At 34.4% G+C, this 18,276-nt stretch overlaps 2 protein-coding genes across 3 annotated transcripts; both read right to left on the bottom strand.

The window, feature by feature from the left end:
• Nucleotides 1–1,428: 1,428 nt before the first annotated feature.
• LOC111410190 (protein RMD5 homolog) lies at nucleotides 1,429–4,266 on the bottom strand. 2 transcript variants are annotated; one of them, XM_023040423.1, is made up of 2 exons: nucleotides 4,155–4,266; nucleotides 1,429–3,415 (listed from the first exon to the last, which is right to left on the bottom strand). In XM_023040423.1, exon 2 carries the CDS (start codon nucleotides 2,794–2,796, stop codon nucleotides 1,630–1,632), a length of 1,167 nt encoding a protein of 388 aa, XP_022896191.1. In that variant the 5' UTR covers nucleotides 2,797–3,415; nucleotides 4,155–4,266; the 3' UTR covers nucleotides 1,429–1,629. The 2 variants fall into 2 exon arrangements, with proteins under 2 accessions (XP_022896191.1, XP_022896192.1); XM_023040424.1 differs by having other exon boundaries at nucleotides 1,429–2,817; nucleotides 4,155–4,264.
• A 5,210-nt stretch (nucleotides 4,267–9,476) lies between these two features.
• On the bottom strand, nucleotides 9,477–13,005 carry LOC111410189 (glutamyl-tRNA reductase 1, chloroplastic-like). The gene is made up of 3 exons (XM_023040422.1): nucleotides 12,607–13,005; nucleotides 11,431–11,672; nucleotides 9,477–10,816 (listed from the first exon to the last, which is right to left on the bottom strand). Exons 1-3 carry the CDS (start codon nucleotides 12,890–12,892, stop codon nucleotides 9,686–9,688), a joined length of 1,659 nt encoding a protein of 552 aa, XP_022896190.1. The 5' UTR covers nucleotides 12,893–13,005; the 3' UTR covers nucleotides 9,477–9,685.
• Nucleotides 13,006–18,276: the final 5,271 nt, after the last annotated feature.

Here is an 18,276-nt window from a genome sequence, read left to right as displayed (position 1 = left end):
TTTTTTTTTTACAAGGTGTCCTATTCTAGACTAATCCTTGGGTCTGTGATCCGGCCCCTCTTCACACAGTCCGGTTAATCGCAGGATGTGCCTCCAACTAGCCAGGGTCCGAGCGCTCCCCACCTAGTCTGACAAAGTGCCAAGCAAGCCAATCCAAGTTGCACCTTGCCTTCCAAGAATAATCCTTGCCTTCCAAGTTCCCACTTGCCTTCCAAGAATAAATCCTTGCCTTCCAAATGTTCCCTTGCCTTCCAAGAATAAATCCTTGCCTTCCAAGAGCCCCATGTTTCGAACTCACGACCTCTGCTCTGCCAGATTTGACAGCGTCCGTCCTTTGCCAGTGGAGAAGTGCCCTGGGGGGCGAACTTTGAAATCTTGATTGTATTACATGTGCATAATAAGTTACATACATATGATATGTGATGAAATATAATTAGATTAGAATTTCTTCAACCAAATTAAAAAAAAAAAAAAATAATCGTAGCCGCTCATTATTCTTTACATTTTGTCCAGACGTAGCCAAAGATGCTCATTTCATCCTCCGGAACCCTTTTTTGCTCCGCCGTGATAGAACAACATAACAATCGCCGTCAAAAACTTAAGCTCCACAAAACCCACAAATCATTCCCTATCAATCCACAAATTCCCCATATTCAAAAAACAAAATCTTCCCCAGTCATACAATCCATCAATCCGACTCCAAAAATGGCTCTAAGGTTTCACCTCCTTTCCGCAAAACTCCGCCCACAGCCCACAAATTTCCACACCCACCCCTTCCCTTTATCCTCCTCCGACGCCGCCGCCGCCACCTATTTCATTAAATTCAATTCGACCCCACGAAAAAGCCTTAAAATCTCATGCACCAACGAAGAAATAAGTAGCGACGATATGCTGGCAGTAGAACTCGACCTAGAAATCAGCAAATTGAACACCAACATGTTACAAACAGAAGAAGCCTTGAAGAAAAGCAGGGAGTTATTATTCACGGAATTGTGCAATTTCATGGGATTGAACTCGGAGGATTTGAAGAAGAAATGGGAAAGAATGAATGAAGAGGAAAAATGGGTTTTGGCTAAAGGGTTTGTTACAGAGTGGAGTGCCCATTTTCATCCATTGTCTGCCAAATCTGTTAAAGAAATGGTTAATGAACATTTGGTTGAAGAAAAGCCACTGAAGGTGGCGGCTTCTACCAAATTCTTCCCCAATTTCGGAAAATTGATGGGGTTTTCTTCAAATTAGTGCTGCTTCTCCCTAATTTAGTGTTTCTGATAGATTACATTGGGGTGAGAAATACATTTTTAAGTTAAATATTCACTCTTTTCTTTCTTGGAGTTGCATTATTCGTATCTGTCTATACCATTTCGTATATTTTTAGGAGGAGAATAGTAGTAAAGCTAATTTGGCATTGCATACTAATGACAAATCAAGAAACCATAATGCAAAAAAGAATCACTTATCCACAATGGCATTCAGTTAAGGAAATACATTGTAAGCGTAACTGAAGGAATAAAACCTAAATTTGGATAACGCTACTACAGAAGCCAACAGGTAACAATGAGCTAATACTGAGAAACACAAAAAATCTCTTAGTGAAGAAGGGCGGAATCGGACGACCTTAACTTTATCATGTCAGAAGTACAGTCGCTTGCACCGTGCACCCAAACCACCCAAAGTATAAACAGGGCAATACGGACACTTGAAGTTACGAGTGTAGCTCTTTGAAAGTTTAACAATCGACTGCATGCAAAGAACGTGCCCGCATGGTAACAACATCGGTGGATTATCTTCGCTACCTTGATCCCTGCTAACTGGGCAAACAAAAATGGAATGAAATTGAAATTCCTTACCTAACTCTATAGGCACAGGTAATTGTTTCATTGCAAGCCACTCATCTGGCTTTGCAGCCATGACTTTAGCCAATTTTAACAGAGTTGGCAGTCCCTCCACTGCGGCAGCTACTACCACACGGAGAGAGTTCTGAGAGGATTGCCCCATGAAATTACAGAACTGCTGAAAAAGCTCCTTGGACAACTTTTCCCAACGTGTTGGATCAATCAAATCAGAATAAGGGGACCTGTCAAGTTTTCCTGCCCACAGAATGCTACTCATAAGCTTCTGTATCTCGTTCATATGACGAGAAGCTAAAGGAGACAGGCAAGTTTTGGCATAGCTGATGGCATCTTCTCGGGTTCCATTCTGCAAAATCTCAACAAACCGCAGCTTGTGAAGTTTTAGCTCAAGATTTGAAACAGACTTATCTAGTCTTGCACGGTTTGTTGAAACCCAAGTGAAAGCAGGTTCAACATTCCTAGATTTCATAGCCTCGAGTATTTCATCCATCTCTTGAAATTGCAATCTGCTTAAAACGCCATCCGGTTCACTGGCCTCGTTTATTAAGCAGTCTACGATACCGAATTCACTTTCACGGCAAAAGTGATTGATGATGATCTGGTTTACAATATGAGTATCAAAATCGACATTTCTATATGCCTTCGATATATCAGGATTCCATGTTTGCTCAAGGACTTTTACATGCTTGCTGAGACTTATATTCAGCTCTCTCTGTGATCCCTCTGAGTGACCGATTGGGCCAATCACTGCAAGCTTGGTTTTGAGTTCAGTGAGTATCGATTTCTGATCAACATAAATAGTAGGGTCATGATCTGATCGCATACTTGCCAATGCCTGTTCAATTTCACAGATGACCTGGTCGATTATCTCTTTGGATTTGGAAGACGACAACTTTTGCTTTTTTGCAACTCTCTCAAATGAATCTTCTATATTACTAAGCTCCATTCCCCAGCCCTTTTCTAGTTTCTGCAAAAAAAATATAAAAAGCTTAAAAATGAGTTTACCATTGTGAGGGGACAACTTCAATTCCAAAATTACAGATCAAGCTTTGTTCTAAACCCTGATTTAGTTTAAGATACTTCCCGAACCACAAAATTATAATTTGTGAGAAAATCAAAGCAGTGCAGGCTTGAGATCCAAACACAAACTATGCCTCGTTATACAGTGATTACTCAACACATGACAGCAATTTATACTCAGATAATCAGAAAACAACTAAAAATTTCATATTTTGACAATCAATGGTAGCACATGTAGGTTTTACACCCTAAGAAGATTCCTAACCGGCCAATAGACTCGCAAAATAGGATGAAGTATGAAACATAAATTATAACTATGAATTATTAAGTCATTATCTCATTCATGTTTAGGGATTTGCATTTCTTCCTCGATCCCATATGTGTTCCAAATCGCCTTTTGATTGGAAACATCTACTTCCCCTGCGTTACTTTTACGGTTAAGAAAACACAATCAAACAACTGCAAAGATGCGCCAAGAAAGTCCAAGAAACCATGAGGACTAACAGTCGATCAACTGATGCCACGCTACACCACATTGTAGATACCTAAAAGAAAACAATAAATCAAGACTCGACAACATTGTAACTTCTGAAAAGCGAAAGCACTAGATCGGCCGTGACCTATAATAAACAATAACCACGACCAAATAATAATTAGAATAAATCAAGTAAATGAAATTAAATATTCCACAATCTTCAATTGGATAGGATGGTAATATCTTAATGTAAAAATCTCAACCCCCAAGAATAACACACAGAATTTCATCAACAATGGAAATCTAAGTCGGATTATATTATGCACGTCGTCCATTCAAAGCTCGTTACATTAACAATTTACAAAATCGTTGATACTGAAAATACACAAAGATTCAAATTAAAATTCGATCAAAGTATATTTAAAATTCTTTTCACTTAAACTATGACACAGCTTCATGGCCTTCTTGCTTTGGTTGCAGAGGAAGCAGAAACAGTTAGCACAAATAATAGAACCCACAACTAAATTAAGCATGTGCCAATTACTCGATAATAATTAAACAATGATTTCCGTTCTAATTACCCAAATTGATTCTCCGACAAAACAGATTATTCAAAAATTGAAAATTAATCTCAAGAAACGGAAAGAAACCAAATAATTTGAAGCAATCATGAATTATAAAATGGATTAATTCTGACCAGGGCAATCTGATCACATTAAAAATCAATTAAAAAAACCCTTTCTTAAGCATGAAAATAACCAGAAAAAGTAAACAGAATTATAGAGAGAAAAAATAATTAAACCACATACCAATAAAATGTCGAATTTGTGTGCGAACTAGAAATGAGGGAACCTGAGCGACTAACAGAGAAGAAACAGCGAAGAGTAGTAGGAAGAAAGTTAGTATTGACACGTGGATAATTTTATTTTTTCTTTATTTATTGGGAAATTCTTTTTTCTTATTTTATTTTGCATATGGAAATTTATTTAATAAAATAATAAATGCGAAAAGGTAACAAATTTTTTTTTTTTAATTATTAACATTTGACAGATAATGATTATTGGATTAGTTTTCTGTTAGGACTTTGCTTCACAAATAGGGTTGGGGGACAAGGTTTAAAAATAGGGGATTGAACAGATTAAAAAATAAATAAAATAAAAATAAAAATAAAAAAAGAAGAAGAAGGGCCAGAGAGTTGCTGACATTTTCACTTGTTTGAATAACTTTATCCTTTGTGTTAATAGTTTAAGTGACAATCGTTCTAGTACTGTTTTATGGGGTAAAGAAAATAGAAAAGTAGTATTCTTTTAAAAAATTTCTCAACAAATAATTTTCTCTATTTATTTCATAATTTAAAATTGTATTTTCAACCTAAAGCAAGAAAAAAATGACCACCAATCCATTTGTCATCTTTAAATGATATATTCAACTGAAAATTACACCTATCAAAAGTTTTAAAAGACCCAATTCAAAAATCAGATTTTGTAATAAAAAAGTGAAAAAAAAGGAGAATATAAGAGTCAAAACTCAATTGTGTATTTTATCGAGAATCAAAACTCGTATGTATAGGGTTTAAAATAAAAATTACTATTGGAATGAAATAAATCTTTTAGCCTATGTAAGATTTATTTATATATTATGATAACACTAAATAATGAGCAATAATTATCTCATTATTTTACACACACTCTCTCTGATGATTATTCACACAATAACTATATCATTGATACATTGTTTGGTAAAAAACCAGATGAGACAAAATGCCAACAAATGAAAAAGAGTACAAATAATTTAGAGTAATAAAATACTGTGTCATTACAATCTTGTCAAGAAAATTCAGTGGGACAAAATTTGATCGAAGAAAAAAGAGTATAACTACTTCCCCTGATTTCAATTCTTATATCAAATCATTCATGTTTCGTACATCAATGTCTTTAATATTACAGCTTCTAGTGAAATATGTCTTATGTTGTCTTGCATAGTTTTCAAATAGCTTGTCTTCACGAGATATTTATCAATATTTAATGACCGTAGGAACATGATGATTCGAAAAATAACTCCAACATCTTTCGAGAGTCTCGTACATATAAAAGCATACTTTTGAGGGTAAATGTATTGTAGTTTAATGAAATTATTGTATAAAGAATATGCATCGTTAAAACTATATTAGGAAAAATCATGTGGAAAAAATCCTAATAAAGGAAAAGATTACATTTTTCTTTTGAATACGCTACAAAAGTTGCCTGAAAAACCTAATGGGATAAAACATTGGTCAAGGGAAAAGAGTACAACACATATTTACTCTCCCTCATACAATATTAATTGAATTATACTTCATGTATATTAAATTCTTCCATGATAGTATCAAAACTATATAAGATAAATTGTCTATAATCATATTTATTACATGCGCATCAAATTTCATGTATTGTCACGCTAATGAAATAGAGACTTGTAATTACATCTACTACATGATAACTTATCTATTTATACAAGTTTTCACGACAATTATTATGTAAAGAGCTGTATATTTCATATTACGACTTTGCTTTTTTCCTTTTCATTTCACATAAGTGTATACCTTTAGGTGTTTAGGATATGGATTCAAAAACTTCAGGTTTCCCTAGTAAATTTAATTCAGTATGATCATATCGTTTCATTTGACCAATCATTACTTCGATTAATGACAAATTTATTTCGATAGCCCTGATATTCATAATATGATGCAGTACATCATGTGTAAAAGTATTTTCAACGATTTTTTTTATTCTATAATAATATAACTTATTGATATATCTCAATTTTCAACACAACAGATACCTGAACCTCTTCTTTGTGATGTCTAAATACTCATCAAGAGTATATGCCTCCCTAATTGAACCATATTTGTTAATTGCTCCATCTTCATTTGGAGGTTTTTATATTAGAATCGAATATCATCATACTTCAAGTGTACCATATATATATCAAATATAATGCTAATGAATTGTCATTCTATGACATCAATTCATATTGGGGTATTTAAAGCTTTGTATGAGATATTGTTGATATCTTTGATAAGTAAATGCATTTAAATATATTATCTTTCAAACTTCTGATTTTCATTATTTTTTACAGGGATTTATATAATGAAGCATTTGTACATTATTTTCAGTTTCTTAATTCCTCCCCTGATGTTGAGAGAATTGTTCAATCAAAATTGACAATCAGTAAATCGCATTATTGAATATCACCCATTTGATATAAAGGGTTAAAACTTCAAATTTCTTCTAAGCATTTATTTTTCATCTTATTGCATTGTGGTGAATTAATTGCATTATCAAATAATTTGATAAAGCAATTCGGCTCTAATCATAAGCTAATTATAAACGGAGAGAACTGTGATATTGGCATGATGCATAATAGCATTCCCACAAAATTGGAAAGAATTTTGTTCTCAATTAATTGGGGAAGTTTAACAAAATAATATTATTAAATCATTTATCGACATCCCAATTAATACTTATTAAAATGTTAATATTTAAAATCATTAGCAATAATAAGACACTGCTTTGATTGTATACTTTGAAAATTAGGCTCACGATTTTAAATTTGGGAAGTAATTTTGTAAATTTCAGGTTGCGAACACCATGTAATCAACTAGTATATGTATTAAATATATTAGATGCAAATAATATTTAGACGGTTAACGTGGAGAATTATGGAGCCCAATTTATCATTCTGATTAATTTTCAAAAATATAGGGGATTCGATCCCCATTTTAACTAGTAATAGTTAATGGAAAATTTTGACAAAAGAGAACACGCATAATATATGATTTCATTAGATTCAAAAATCTTATGGTTTTTCATTGAATATCCATTTGAATTTTTAATTTCATATCATTGTTAATCCAACGATGGTCAAATTGATCATGCCAAATAATAAAGTCAAATCGTACTTTTGATTTAATACAAGATATAATTCAATTATTTAATTTCAAAAAATATGATTAAACATTATGCCACCGTTGGGCCCCCATTCTCCCTCTCATTCTTTTTCTCTCTCTTATTTTCAATCACACAATCTTTCATAAAATAATATTACACTAAATAAAAAACTTTTCATTCTTTTTCAACAATACATTTTTCAAAAAAAATACTATTTCAACCATTAAAATTTAGCAAGAATGGGAGCCAAACGAGGGCTATATAATCATATAATGATCAATATCCACATGACATAAGTTATATGCTTTGCTTCAGGGATAAACATGAATCCAAAATAATATATTTTTCAAAAATGTGTTACTTCAAGAATATATTATCTTTAATTATTGCTTCTTCAAGAGCAATGTGTCAATATTCTTCTTGAATACTGAAAATTATAATTAATGCTTTTCAAGAGCGATAAATTAATATTCTTCTTGAATATTAATAATATAGAAAAATAGTTTCCTTTAAAAATTACAACCAATATTGAGTTGTTTAATTTGCGTTTTTTTAGAAACACAATGAGATATATATTACTCGAGATATGTGCTACTCCGAGAGCACGTCATATTTAATTATTTCTTCTTCAAGTGCAATAAATTAATATTTTTCTGGAATATTGAAAATAATGTTACGCTTTTAAAAAGCAATAAGATATTATTATTTAGAAGAATGAATTATATAAGAATTTACTCTTTAATAGTAAAAATATATCTTGCGTTAGATTTTATTTAATTATGCTCTTCAGGAGAAAAAATATTTTATAATAGACAGATGTACGAGTACTAAATTCATAACTATACTCGTATTAAAAAGAACAAGAATGAGATAATTAATTAAATATTTTTTTGGAATATTGAAAATAATATTACACTCTTCATAAGTAATAACATATTATTATATAGATAATGAATTATATAAGAATTTACTCTTTAAGAGTAAAAACATAATTTACACTAAATTTTATTTAATTATGCTCTTAGGGAGAAAAAAATATTTTATAACAGACAAATATATGAGTACTAAATTCATAACTATACTCGTATTAAAAAGAACAAGATGAATTTAAAGTTTTTTTTTTTTTTGGTTCAAAAATCAGATGATCTTTTGAATATTAATAAAAATATTTTAAAGTTACATTTAATCTACATATTTACAATTTCATTTCCAAACTATAATCATTTTTTCCTTATCTTTCTCTCTCTACTTTCTTCCTTCTCTCTATCTATATTCTCTCTACCACAAATCATCACCGTAGATACCATCGCCACCATCGATAATGGTCATAACATTGCCACAATAGTGGCGACGCTTTGAAGTAAACAGTGTCACTGTGAAGCCGCTACACGACACCATCATCCTGAAGTATCTAGCATTGCTGCGAAGTGACACTGTGACTAATATGATGCCGCAGTGTAGCGGTGCCTCTATCTTTACCATTGTGCAGCCTCCTCTAGCAGCGGTGTGAGTGATGCTCTTGTAGTCTTCGTTGCTATGTAGAGGTGTCTTCGTCGCTACAGTGGAGAAATTTGGTGGTGGTGGTGGTGGTGTGTGGCTCCATTGTGGTTGTTGTAGTGATGGTTTAGCATTGCTATAGTGTGTGGTGGAGGTTGTGTTGTTTGGTGAGGTCTTGGTGATGTTGGTGGTGGTTGTTGCAGTGGTTCGGTGTCGTGGGTGGGAGTTGGGTGTGATAGGGGTGTTTGTGATCAATTATTTTGTCAATTGTGACCAATAAATAAAATGTGAGCTACAAAATGTTATTATGAATTTATGACTCACAATTTATGAAATTAAGATGGAGAAATTACTTATGATTAATTAATTTGATAATTTTTGACGGTTAAAATTTGTGATTTTGTGACTGATACATAAATTGTGACCTTAACTTTTTTATTTTTTTATTTTATTTTTTTGTAGCCAAAAAGTAATTTGTGCCCTATAAATTTTTTTGATTTGTGATCAATTAATTCGATAATTTGTTACCAAATTGTATAAAATTGTCACCTTAATATATTTAATATCTAATTTTTGAAATTTTAAACATTGTTTCTTAATTTTGAAATGGATCATATTTAATCTTTTAGATATGGAGTTTTTTCATAACTTCAATAATGTAAGCATATGGATATAGAACCCATTTAGTTTAACTTATTGTCGACATAGAAAAATATATGCAAAATTTTGACTATAAATATTACCCAAGGTTGCTAAGCTCTCGGGTTCCTACATATACACCAGTGACTTGTAAATGTCAAAAGAGGCTCCAAAGAATACAACAATACTCAAATGAGAATAATTCGCTCGATGGAGGAATTTTCCTTCCAAACAAAGAATAAAAAATCGTTACAAAGAGAATAGATTAAAAAAACTCACTTCTGATTCTGTTCAATCTTGGCTCGAATCTTCTGCTCCAATACAGAGATCTCTGTATCAAGGTTGAATATTCTGTTAAGTGCGTGCATATTTTCCAGTATCTCACTTAGACTCCGGTTTTCTGAGCCATCACATCGCAAATGTTGCATTGGGCCATGAAGTAGTTTATTCACGATTCCTACACTAAGATCGTAAATAGCTTTCTTTTGGTTCTTTGGAAGATCATCACCCATTTTTGACAAACACTTTTCAAGCTCGGACGCCCTAATTCTTTCTGCATATCCTCTAAGCTTCTTGATGGTTGGAACAGTCTCAAGGGAGTCCTTCCAGGCTTCAAACTCTTTCACTTCGTCCTCAATGATTACCTGAGCTTCCATTGCTTTTCGCAGCCGGTCCTCCTTGTTGCTGGCCACAACTTCCTTCAAATCATCCACGTTGTAAACTTGAGTATTTTCAAGATCTGAAACGCACGATCCCACGTTTCGAGGAACAGAAATGTCAACAAATAACCTCCGTCCTCCAACTTCAGAGCTCACCGGGGGCAGTGTCTGAACTCCCTCTTTGGTAAAAAGCACAGTTTCTGAAGCAGTGCTGGTGAAAACAACATCTGCTTCAGCAGCGCATGCCAAGATTTCGGAGAGAGGTTTGTAAGCTATTTCAACATCCTTGAGCTCTTCTTGGATAGCAGCAACGTTGTCCTGAGTTCTGTTAGCAACCACTATTTTTGTGCACCCTTTTGCCGCCAAGTGTTTGATCACAAGTTTCCCCATCTTACCAGCTCCAACGACCAACATTCTAGCTGTAGCATGAGAAGATTCTGGAAGTTTCATTAAAGCAAGCTCAACAGCAGCTGAACTGACAGACACCGACCCTGTGGAAATACTAGTCTCGGTTCTCACACGCTTTCCAACTGTGATTGCATGCTTAAACAGCCCACTAATTTTCCGGTCAAAGCCAGGGACGCCTTGACCAGTTTTAACAACTTGTTTTACCTGAGAAAGAATCTGACCTTCTCCTACAATAAGGGAATTGAGCCCAGCGGATACTTCAAATAAGTGCTGAGTGGCATCTTTATTATACATCAAAAATCTGTATCGGCAAATGTCTGGAACTGGTACATCACTTATCTACAATAAACAGATATACAAACTCAAATACCATTCATTTATTCATGTATGTAAAGACAAAACTTAGAACTCTTGTTTACTGAATTCCAGAGATGAATATGATATGGGGAAAGAGGTCTACAAGAGCAACTTATATATCATTAAAGTATTCTTGGTTAGTTCTACTGGGCTATTTATCTTGTAGCATCTTAGTGAACCCAATTGGCAGCAATCAAAGCTGATGTAAGAAATAACATGACCAAAAAGTATGCCAACAGTAGAATCTTTCTAGACAAATCATTTGCAACGGCACGGACCGTTTGGCCATTAAGATTATTTTTCAAACATTCTATTCTCATTTACCTTCTACAACAGAGAGATCATGATTAAACCTAAACCAAAAAATCAATCTGCGTAGATTTTCAAGTCAAACTTGGACATTATCAATTAGAAGTTAATTCGTAAAACCCTTTGGTGACTTTCTAAGTTATGTTAGTTAATTCGTAAAACCCTTTGGTGACTTTCTAAGTTATGTTTATGTTTATGAGTGATGGAAGGTGCAGCAGTTAAAGCAATCTTCTCCTCAGAGGTTATAAAAAGAAATAGTTTGCGTATGAAAAGAAGCATACTGGTACCTTAGACATCCATTCAGTCACTTCTTTAACCCCTCGGTGCTGAGACAGAGCCACAACATAGATTTCCATTCTGTTGCAAGTGCTAAGAACAGCAGCTTCCTCTATATGATTCAAAGCACATAATTCACCAATCGCTTGAGACCACTGTGCTTCTGGAATAGAAAGCTTTTCACGTATCTCAATTGGAGCAGTATGGAAGTTAAGCCCTACAACCACAATACTGCTAGTTTCCTTCATATATCCTGAGAATAAAAATCACGAATATTTAGATCATTCATAAAATATTTAGTAATTTAATAACTTATCTAACAAGCATTTAGAGAATCACAAAAATTTGATGTAGTTAAGTATATTTTTTGTTTCTTCCAAGACTTGAGCAGCAACATCCAATAAATCAAAACCAGTTACTGGTAAAGAAAGAAGCTGGCACAATCTTACATCTCGCTTTTCATAAAACAGAACGAAATAATAAGAGAATTATACAAGTGGCCAACAGGGTCGAAACTAACTAAATGAATCCTAATCCACAGAGTTATTTACTTATATGTCACTATTTTGCAGTATTTATTCCATAAGGTGGCTATGTTTTCATTCTTGTTTAGTTTTTCCACAATTTTTGTGCGGCTACGCTCAAAATTTATTTGCCGAAAATTCTTTTGAGTAATCAACATAAAAGAAGCTCTTGTCAAGGAAATTTCGTCCAGTTCTGGATCCTTTTTGCACGAACCTTCCTCCTAACTTGTGAGACTAATGTCCATACCCGGCCTTGGAAAATTAAGTCATAATTCATCTCCACTTGCGTTTTCAACCATCTGAGCTTGTTTTCATTCTTATGGAGACTATTGCTAAATAATCCTCAAGGGATTATTGTGCAAAACTATTATTAAAATGCTAAACTGAAATTAAATAATTATCAATTTTAACATCAAATCAAAGCAACTGGATCGATCAATCTTCTTGAACTATTTCAAAAATCAGAATAACATCAGCAAGTATATCCTACACAGATAAAAAGGTCAAAGATTTAGCATCAAACAAAAGCTAAACACGATAATTCTATTCTTTATGCAATGCACATGCAAAAGCACCAAAAATGAAACAAAAGGGCCCGTGCTTTCAAAATAAAAATCCAAACGCAAACTACAATAAATTAATAGGGAAGATAATGACACTTACGATCAGCTGCCGATGTCTTCAGAAGCTCCAAAGCCGAAAGACTTGACGCCATGGCTTTGCTCGCTGAGCCGGAAGCAACCTCGCATCTAGGATTTGATGTTAAAGACCGCGTTTCAGAAATCAAATTTTTTACCTCCAAATTATTGTTAAATAATCTCGTTTTCGAAGAAAGAAATGGCGAATCAGGAAGGGTGGATGCATTGCAAAACTCCATTTTCAGCTTTTGCCGAGAATTATTACAATTATTAACTGCAAGAGAGGTCACGAAGCCAAGCGCTGCCGCCATTGTAAAGCAATTGGGGGTTATTTTTTGAGCGGAAGGACTTCAGAACCCCTGAATTTATTTATTCAAGCCATGGCAGGTTGAAATGGGATGGTGGACGGCAGGACGCGTTCGTTGAACGAACTTTTCAAAAGTCAGAATGGAAATTAGGTGTGAAATAATTGACTGAAGTTTTAGCTATTGAATTATGGAGAATTGGCATAAATGGTCACTAATCTTTAAATCTTGAGGCAAACATCTCCAACTATTCATTTAATGGACGAAATTGATCCTTTCGGATGTTTATTTATTTATTTTTTATTTTTTTATGGTTTTAATCTAATTGACTATTAAAAAGTCACAATTTTGGCAAAAGACTAATTGACTATTAAAATGTCTTTTCTTTTAGTAAATTATGTAAATTAAAATAATTGGAAAAGGCCACGCAGGGATGGCAATCGGGCTCATCGGCTCGGTCCGCCAGACTCGTGGCTTGAGAGAATCGAGCCGAAGCTTGGGTCGAGCCCCATTTTGGGGTGCCGAGCAAAGCTCGAGCCTGTCCGTGTGGCTCACTGGCTCGGGCTCACGAGCCTATATTTAAAAAAAAAATACAAGAAAAAAACAAAATTTAAATGCAGCAACCAATTAAGCAATAGGTTGCTGCCTTGAACCTGCTGCCTTAATATGAAAAAAAAATTAATAATCAAAACCAAGTCGAAAGTTTGGGTCAAGCATAATTTTTTTGGTCGAGCTTTTGTTCGACTCAGCTCGGGCCTGGAAAAAAGTTCGATCATTTTAATTGAGCCGAGCTCGAGCCTCGAATTTCGACTCACGAGTCAACTTGACTCGACTCGGCTCGTTGACATCCCTAGCCACACTACCAAAAAATAACCTAAAAAAAAGGATCAAAAAATAAGTCATCTTATCGATCAGTCTCTCTCATGAAGAGCATTTTCAATGCAATTGTGGATTGCTTTAAAAAATTTATCAAAAAAAGGGTATATGAAAAATACCTCTCTAACGCAAGCTAAAAGGGACTACATAAAGATGATGAAACAGATAAAAATAGATATCAAAAAACTTTCAATCAACATGAAACTGATGTCAAATGAGTAGATACTTAAGTTCAAAATTGTTTTCTAATACTAAATTATTATATAAATGTCTCTTTTATTTCTTAAAATAATAATAAAAGCACATTTAAATTTACATATGAAATATAAATTTGCTAAGATTGCCGTCTAATGAAGTCCCTAATCTAATTGGAGCTCTAGAAAATAGTTATTTTTTCTCTGTAATATCATTTTGACGAAGTCCCTATCAATTTGCATTGGAGAGAGAGAAAAAAAAATTCAACACATACTATTTCACTTATATAGCACTATTTTGAGCAATCCATGATTGCATTGAAAACGTTCTTATGGAATACCGATCGATAAGATCAGTTGACTTTTCTTTTTGTCTTTTAATTTTTCTTTTTTGCTTATTTATTTAACTAAAATAGGGAATTTAACTCTTTTTATCAAAAAGTTTGACCTTTTTATCGATCAATTCAATGAGAACTATTCAAATTTACCAATAGCACCCGTTATGCGAAAATAGTGCGCAAAGGTTTGAAGATTATGGACCATTTTCACCAAGCTTCGAGGACTGGGGACCATTTCAGCCCATTTTCCTTATTTTATTTTATTTTATTACTTTATCTGTCATAACTTTTACAATCACGATTACCCTCTTAGTTAAAAAATAAATAAATAAATAATAAAATTAAAGTACAATCTGACTTGTCGAGATTAAGCCCTTGTTTAATCGTCGTTATTTTTAAAATATATTTTTCTCTCTTAAAGGACAATCTGATTTTGTTGTTGTGAGTTTTAAACTGAAGTGCAATTTCTGAAAAAATATAATATGCGTTGATGCAAATTATACGTTTATTGACGAATGACAATTACACTCTTCCAACTTTAGTACAATTATACTCTTCCAACTCTAGCTTTTTATTATCATTGCATCCCTAATTCTTTTTTATAAATATGTGGCTTTGGTTCTCAATAAAATACACACAATTATATTACCTTTTTTACATTTTTTTTCCCTTTTTTCTCTATTTTATAATACATTATCAGCACAAGTATATCAAAATCAAAATGAATTAGTTAAAAGGTAATAATTATCGTATATCAATGTTTATTTGGTGACATATAAATCACCATTAAGCTGCAAGCATAGTTGACAGAATTTGTGTTTGTTTGTGGAAGCTCGTAATTTCGGCTAATAATTCAGTTTGTGGAAGCATAGCCGTAAGCTTGTAATTTCAGGTCTGGAAGAATTTGTGATGGATTTTGCTAATTTAGTTAACTAAAATAGGGAATTTAAGGTCCTATTTGATTCCCATTATTTTCTCATTAAAATGAAAAATATGATCGTTATCAATCACATCAAGTCACCATATTTCACTTTTTCTTTCTTGTGTGAGGTCCATAACGACTGTATTTTTCATTCTCATTTTTACAATAATGTGGCTAAAATGGAGGATAAATCTTTTTATCGAAAAGTTTGACCTTTTCATCGGTCAATTCAGTGAAAACCATTCAAAATGACCATTAGCCCCCATTATGTGAAATATTAAGAAAGTTTGCTCAAAGGTTTGAAGAATATGGACAATTTTCACCAAGCTTTGAGGACTAGGTACCATTTCCGCCCATTTTTCCATTTTTTTTTTTAACTTTATCTGTCTGACTTTTATAATCACAATTACCCTCTTAGTTATAAAAAATAAAAAATAAAAAAAATGGAAAAATGGGCGGAAAAAAAAAATTTAAGTACAATCTGACTTGTCGAGATTAAGCTCTTGCGTGGGCTTCATTATTTTCAAAATATATTTCTCTTAAAGTACAATCTGATTCTGTGATTGTGAGTTTACTAAAGTGCAATTTCTAATAAAAATAATGTCTTGTTGCAAATTATACGTGTTGACACATAAAAATTCAGCCCAAATCAAACAGCTCAAGGAGTGAAACCCAATTGGAGGATCCCCAAATCAGATAACCCAAAGAACGAAGCCCAATCGAACAAATCAAGGTGAAGGCCCAAGAATGCGGTAACGCCATCGCCCAAGTTTGCAAGTCGCCCAGAATCTGAACGAATAGAGTGTCATACGGTCGCCCAGAGCTGTTACTCTATTCTCGTCCAAACCTTCAAGTCGCCCAAGGTATCAACAAACATAACGCGTCGTGGTTATCAAGAAATGCAGTTATCAAAACAGTTGTTAAAGCAGCCCTATCACGTTTCACGATTCAAGGAATTCAATCGAAAGCGGTTGAACGATGAAAGGTAATGGCAGCAGTTAAAAGGCAGTTTTCATGACAAAATGGCCACTACGAAGAAAGTGGGTAGTTATAGGACGATCAAGCAATTTTTAGAGTAGTTAATCACAAAGAGATCGTCTATGAAGTATAAAAGGGAGAAAGGACATAGAAGTAAAGGACCGAATCCAAAACTCTCAAACAGAGAATATGTAATTTTCATTTCCTTAGTTTTTAGATTTAAACACTTTTCTTTCAGTAACTCGTGTGCTTGCGCTCCTTGGAGGCACATTGTTTTTCATTTCCAATTGTAAAGTCATCGCCAATAAAAGAACACCCCTTTTTGGGACTTTGTCTCAAGAGGTTTGTCCCTTACACAATCGTCTGATCCCTTTTAATTGTTAGCGACTAACCCGCGCGAAACAATTTGGCACGCCCAGTGGGACAGTGGTGTTAGGTGTTGAAAGTACAAAAGGGGAAACAATATGCCTCAGAGATTCGATAAGGAAGTAGCAAGTCAGGGAGGAATCCAGTCTGTAATCGAGCGATATGAGGAGCAGCATGCCTCTCCGCGAACAGATGGACAAAATCAGAGCAGTAACAGTCGTTACGAACTAATGACGGAGTTGAGTCCTCGAACCATGCGTGCATTACTTGGAGAACTCACACAAGACGTCGTTGAACAGGTAAATCTTCGAAGTATTCATAATATGGAAAGATTTACACAAAATGGGAATGTACACTATGACAACATGGTCAAACAACTAAAGACGTTGAATGAAACGATGAACAAGTTAGTAGGCCAAATATGTCAACCAGCTATACCTCTTACAAATCACTTTCAAACTAGGACAATTGTGGGACATAATCCTCGGTCCTCAATCCGAGTCAAGGGGTAGAACCACTTCCTGTTCCCTCTACTTCAAACCAAGGGGGTACTACAGTACCAAATCAAAGCAATGGTAGTGGTATGCCTAACTTGGGGGGTAATCCAAACGTGAGAGATAATGTCCTAAACAATGGACAGAATATTCCACGTGGTAACGAGGGAGTAGATGTTCGGTCTAATGGTAAGGGTCCTAATCATGGTAATTTTGTTGCCAATCAAGGACCAAACATCAGGCCTCATGCAAACCAACCGGTTAACCAACCTGTAGGAATTCCATATGACCCCAACGTCATGTTGATGAACCAGATTATGAAAATCGTACAGGATCAGATGGCTTTTGGGGTGCGTCCCGTCATTAGGCCGACGTACACAAAGCCATATCCTGATTGGGTAGATCAAGCATATCCATGGCCTAGAGGATGCAAAGTGCCAGAATTCTCACTGTTTACCGGTTTATGAGAGGTGTCTACTCTAAAACACATAGGGCGATTCACATTGCAAAGTGGTGATGTAACCGATTACCATAAAATGAGACTTTTCCCTAGTTCGTTAACAGGAGTATCTTTCTCCTGGTTCATCAACTTGCCAGCGAACTCTGTTCAAATATGGCAACAATTGGAACAGTTGTTTCACGCTCAGTTTTATAAAATTGAGTCTGAAGTCACTTTGGCCGATTTGGCGAATTTACGTCAAATGCCAAATGAATGGGCAGAAAGTTTTCTCCAAAGGTTCAAGACAGCAAGAAGCAAGTGTTTTGTACCTCTGCCTGAAAAAGAATTTGTCAAGATCGCTCAAGGCTGTTTGAGCTTTGATTTAAAAAAGAAGTTCCAGGACAAGGAATTCCCTGACCTTTTCCAGTTGAGTGAAAATGTGATTAAGTATGAACGACTGATAAGAGAAGAGGAACAAATGAAAAATTCTAGTAAAGGGACTTATTACAAAGACCCAAATTTTGACGTTCATACCATCGACGACGAGTCATACGATCAGGCCGAAATGTGTTTGGCCGAATTGGTCAAAGCGGACATATATACTTGTCCCATAATGGCCAAGCCTAGACCATCGGGCAGAGATGAGCCCATAAAGGATGGAAACATAAAGGCTAGAACGTTCTCGTTCGACGTGACCAAAGCTGACCTTATATTCGATAAATTATATATGGATAAGCAGATAAAGTTGAGCGATAAGCACAAATTGCCAAACCCTGAACAAAT

Source organism: Olea europaea, chromosome 15 (genome assembly GCF_002742605.1).
Source record: "Olea europaea var. sylvestris chromosome 15, O_europaea_v1, whole genome shotgun sequence".
Taxonomy (NCBI): Eukaryota; Viridiplantae; Streptophyta; class Magnoliopsida; order Lamiales; family Oleaceae; genus Olea; species Olea europaea.
Note: the sequence above shows the minus strand (reverse complement) of the source record. Positions and strands in the feature narration are given on the sequence as shown.